The 5,000-nt window shown below is 51.5% G+C and overlaps 1 protein-coding gene across 2 annotated transcripts in view; it reads left to right on the forward strand.

Annotated features, from left to right (window-relative positions):
* LOC121715815 (ephrin type-B receptor 1) overlaps positions 1-5,000 on the forward strand; it is a 186,256-nt gene that overhangs the window by 67,615 nt on the left and 113,641 nt on the right. For both annotated transcript variants that reach the window (XM_042101777.1, XM_042101788.1), the window contains exon 3: positions 1-368. This exon is cut by the window's left edge and continues 314 nt beyond it. In XM_042101777.1, the coding sequence (XP_041957711.1) occupies positions 1-368 (368 nt within the window). The remainder of the gene's footprint in view (positions 369-5,000) is intronic.

The raw sequence follows: 5,000 nt of genomic DNA on the forward strand, positions 1-5,000 counted from the left end.
CTCGCAGGTGGACTTCGGCGGGCGCCTGATGAAGGTCAACACGGAGGTGCGCAGCTTCGGCCCGCTCTCGCAGAACGGCTTCTACTTGGCCTTCCAGGACTACGGCGCATGCATGTCGCTGCTGTCCGTCCGCGTCTTCTACAAGAAGTGCCCGAGCGTGGTGCAGAACTTCGCCGTCTTCCCCGAGACCATGACGGGCGCCGAGAGCACCTCGCTGGTCATCGCCCGCGGCGTCTGCATCCCCAACTCCGAGGAGGTGGACGTGCCCATCAAACTCTACTGCAATGGCGACGGAGAGTGGATGGTGCCCATCGGACGCTGCACCTGCAAGGCCGGCTTCGAGCCCGACAACGGCAACGTCTGCCGAGGTAAGGACAAAACTCTCTCTCTCCGAACAAAGCGCATTCTCTAGTTCACATTAGCACTAATGCCCATGAATTCCTGCATTCTCCACTAAAGGGCTTTAAAAAAAACAAAAAAAAACCCAGATGTGTTATGCAGGCTGGTCCCGGGGGGGCCCTTGGGAAAGCTTTATTATGTTTGCATTCTGTCGGGAGTTCTGGTGAAGTTTGAACTTCTCCGCGGTGATGGATCGGCGTGGCTAAACATAATAAACGCTAACACGTCGGGGGCCCTGAGCTTAGACGCCGCTCGCTCCCATGCCTCTCTCAGATGTGGTGTTGATTCAACTCTGCTCTCCCTCGTGTTGAAACAAGACATAATTCCCCGCGCTGCCTTGATCATGTGTGTTTTTCTCAAGTTGCGTGTAGCTTTTTTAGGAGCTGCGCTGAGTCAGAGGAATGAGTTCAGACAGAGTTATTGTTAGCACATGCCGAGGGTGTCCACACATCTGCTGGCCCTCCGCTTGTGTTTGCCGTTTGATTGATGATTGATTGATAAATAAACAGACTTGGCAGCCCTTAATATGGCTGAGGCTTCTGCGTTTGTAAAACCTATGGTTTGGGTGCGCAATCACATGCACAGCATGCACAGACATCTGGTGCTCACGCGCTCTCGAGGAGGTGTGACAATGGAGTGGCCCCTCGTTTGAGAGGGTGAGTTTTCCTCAGTCTGCAAGTCCAACCAGTCTGCTACATATTATCTCTTACTAACAGGCACTGACACACACACACACACACACACACACACACACACACACACACACACACACACACACACACACACACACACACACACACACACACATGAACCTGAGCAGCGAAAATATGCTCAAGGTCTATGATTACAGCCCCCAAATCCCCTAGCAGGGTCCCGTGGCCCCGCAGGCTCCCTCCGGAAACCCACAGCCGAGTGTGCTGAGAGCAGATAAGATTGATTGACAGCCATCTGCCATGATCAATAAACAGATATGAAAAACAGCCCATGCTGCTGCTCTCCTGTTCTCACCCTGTGTGTTTCTCTCCCTCTCTCGCTCTCTCTCCCCTGTCGCGTTCTCTCTCCACCTTCCTCCCTCTCCCTCTCTCTCTCACTCTCTCTCTCACTCCCCCCCCCCCCCCCTCTCTCTCTCTCTCTCGGCCTTGCCCTCGACACTCCATACCAAAGTCCTTGGCAAAGTATGCGGTTGACTTTGAGGAGTACTGTGCCCAGGTGTGGGGTGGCGGCTGCTCCGATGTGCCCGCAGGCAAGGTTTCCCTTATCAATGGGCAGATTTCGATGATGGGTTCCAACCCACGGAACTGCAGCGCCGCAGAAAGCCCTAGTCTGATGGCCTCCTCCACCTGGATGAAGTGGGAGTGCAGGGGAGTGTTGGAAGAGACAGAATGTGAGTGCACATGTGTGCAAGATGAGTGTGTGTATATGTGTGAGATATACAGTACTCATCTGTGTTAGGTGTGTGTGTGTGTGTTACCTTGCTCTAAAGCCATATTTGCGATTGAGAACTGCATATCTGTGTGTGGTGGGCCGTCAGAGATAGTGAGTGGGATTAATGAGGTGGTTTGAAAAGAGAGAAAGGGGGAAAAATGGTTACCTCTGATGAGGATATCTTCCAGCGTGTTTATGTTCATTATTCGTGTTTTCACCCGAGCAGCGCTGCACATGAGGGGGACACAGATGATTCTGTTCATCACCGCGCACGCGTGCACGTGTGTGTGTGTGTGTGTGTGTGTGTGCGGTCTTCTAAAGGTGTTTTACTCACACTAATTACTTTAATTTCATACAACTGTGTGTATTTATGGCCTGCCAGCGTAAATGGTAGACTCATAAGCTTTCTCTCTCTTTCTCTCTTTTTTTCTCTCTTTCTCTCTGCAATGATTCCTCCTCACTTCTGTCTTCACTAGGGAACAGCTGGTCTGTGTTTTTCTGATGGGGCCCTTTCTGAGTGGCCTCTGGGACCAGGAAGGGAGACAGAAAGAGAGAGAGAGAGAGAGTGTGAGAGAGAGAAAGAGATGAAAAAAGAGTTATAAAAGAAAGAAAAATAGTGCGTATTGGTATTTGAGTGTGCGTTAGATGAGAGAGAGAGTGAGAGAAAGAGAGAGAAAGGAATGTGATGGGTGGAGAGAGAAGAGTGGTGGGTAGAGAGAGAGAGAGCGAGAGAGAGAGAGAGAGAGAGAGAGGGCTGGATTTCAAGCAACAGTCTGCCCAGACTGTCCACCCCCTTTAGCGGCTGAGGCGATTGTTGTCATGCCTTTTGTGTAAAGAGAGTTATCACAGCACCGCCAGGGCAGCAGGGGGACGCTGTGTCCACCCCACTGGTCACTCAGCCACCACCACCAGCTCTGTTGCTATTGCTGTGCCTCTTCTTCCCTGTTTTACACTCATCGCATCATTAGCAGGCTACTCTCAGCCTTGCACAACTGTGCTTACAGTTGCCGTGCAGCTCCATCCGTCAGAGGTGGGGCCCGTGGCAGCCACAATCTGCAGAGCCAGCATGGCTGCTCGTGTAGCAGCTGTGACCCTGTGACTTTTGGCAGACCCGGAGCTGGTTTGGGGGCTGTAGTGGACTGGTCAGAACTGAGGCGGCTCAGGCTGGACCGGCGGCCCATGCAGGGCGGCATTCCCACACTGTCAGCGCGTTTGACCGGTAGACGTGAGTGAGCATGCTCCCGACACAGCGGGTAATTGACATCGCTGGTTCACCACGGGCGCTGTCAGACATGACAATGCTACTGCAGGCACGAATGACGGAAACACATGCCCAGCCTCTCTCTCTCTCTCTCTCTCTTTCTCTCTCTCTCTCTCTCTCTCTCTCTCTCACACACACACACACACACACACACACACACACACACACACACACACACACACACACACACACACACACACACATGCACTCACCCAAATGTGCATATGCACACACATACTCACTCCCACACGTACAGTACACACACCCAACACACAAATATCTGTCATATCCCATATTGCCTTCTCGTGTGAGGCCTCAGCTACGTAGCTGCGGATGGTGAACACCAGCCTTTCACTGCTTCTTGGCCTCCCCTGACTTACTGTCTCCTTCCAAAACACATCTGTCATGCAGCCAGAGAGGCCTCCTGTCAACACTGCTGCCGCTGCGGCTCTAAATCTACGTGTGTGTCTGTGTGTGTGTGTGTGTGTGTGTGTCTCACACAATGCAGAGGAGAGCACCAGACAGTCAACACTGAAGCCTCAGATCATTGGACAGTATACCTCAGTCCAATGTTATGGGAGTGCTTCTATGATAGCTCAGAGAATAATTGAGCTGTCTCAACCCCACTGTTATGAAGAGTTTTGTGTTGGCGGTGGTAGCGGCAGTGTGTGTGTGTGTGTGTGTGTGTGTGGACTGTGGAGTGTCTGTGTGCACGTTTTCTGTACCGCTGGGGGACTACAAACACACTTTGAGAAGGCGGATAGATGTGCGGCTCAGTTCATTTGCCCAACAACCCCCCGCGCCTTCCTCCCACTCCCCTGGTGCATCCTCCCGGTGCTGTGTGTGTGTGTGTGTGTGTGCTGGGAAATGACGCTTCCTGCTGAGTGGGTCCTCATGATGGCCTGGCGTGTGTGGACAACTTTGGAAAAGAAACAGACCTTAGGAGGCCTGAAAACAAAGCCGAGAGAGAGAGAGAGAGAGAGAGAGAGAGAGAGAGAGAGAGAGAGAGAGAGAGTGAGAGAGAGAGAGAGAAAAAGAGAAAGAGAAAGAGAAAGAGAGAGAGACCGCACTCTGAGGAGATATTAATGAAAGGAGAACAGGAGTAAGACCAGCAGGTCAGGTTGACTCAAACGAATACATACACATGCAGTACACACATGCAAGAGTAGTACACACACCCGCATTAATACACACACCACACACACCACACACACACACACACACACACACACACACACACACACACACACATACAGGTCTGGGTGTGACTGATTTGAACAAGAGCTGTGCTGGATGGAGCAGTGAGAGACCAGGCTGGGGCACCAGCTGGCAGCTCTCCAACCAAAACAACAGCCAGGAAGTCTGACATTTGTGCAACTGGAGAACATCTCTAATGAGCTCCCATCCTCTCTGTTTAGTTCTCGATAAGCGCAGCCCTGCACAAAGACACCTGCACAGTGAACAAGTTTCTCCTCTGCTTAGAAAAACAACCTTATTGAGCAAACATTTTCCATAAAGCGACACCACAGGGAAAAGTCCTGCTCACAGAGCGGTCAGCTCTTGCTCAGCTGGTCCTTGGCCCAGTCTGATGTGTCAATGCTCAGCGGGGGCGTGAGGCTTCATCTGGACAGTGCTTTAGCCTGCATAGCATTCAGGCTGTCTGCCACTGCCTAAGTGATTTCTAAACACAGACTTCCTCATGGAACTGGACAGCACTCCATTTGAGTCTGTTTGCTACAACCCTATGCAGCTCTCTCACACACACACACACACACACACACACACACACACACACACACACACATTCACACGCATACACACTTTATACTGTATGTCCCCCTCTTCTTGATTTATCCCTGTAAACTGTTTCTCTGGTATTTAAACAAGGTTATCTTGTTTTGGGAGCACAGTTCAG

Source organism: Alosa sapidissima, chromosome 1 (genome assembly GCF_018492685.1).
Source record: "Alosa sapidissima isolate fAloSap1 chromosome 1, fAloSap1.pri, whole genome shotgun sequence".
NCBI classification, from domain to species: domain Eukaryota; kingdom Metazoa; phylum Chordata; class Actinopteri; order Clupeiformes; family Clupeidae; genus Alosa; species Alosa sapidissima.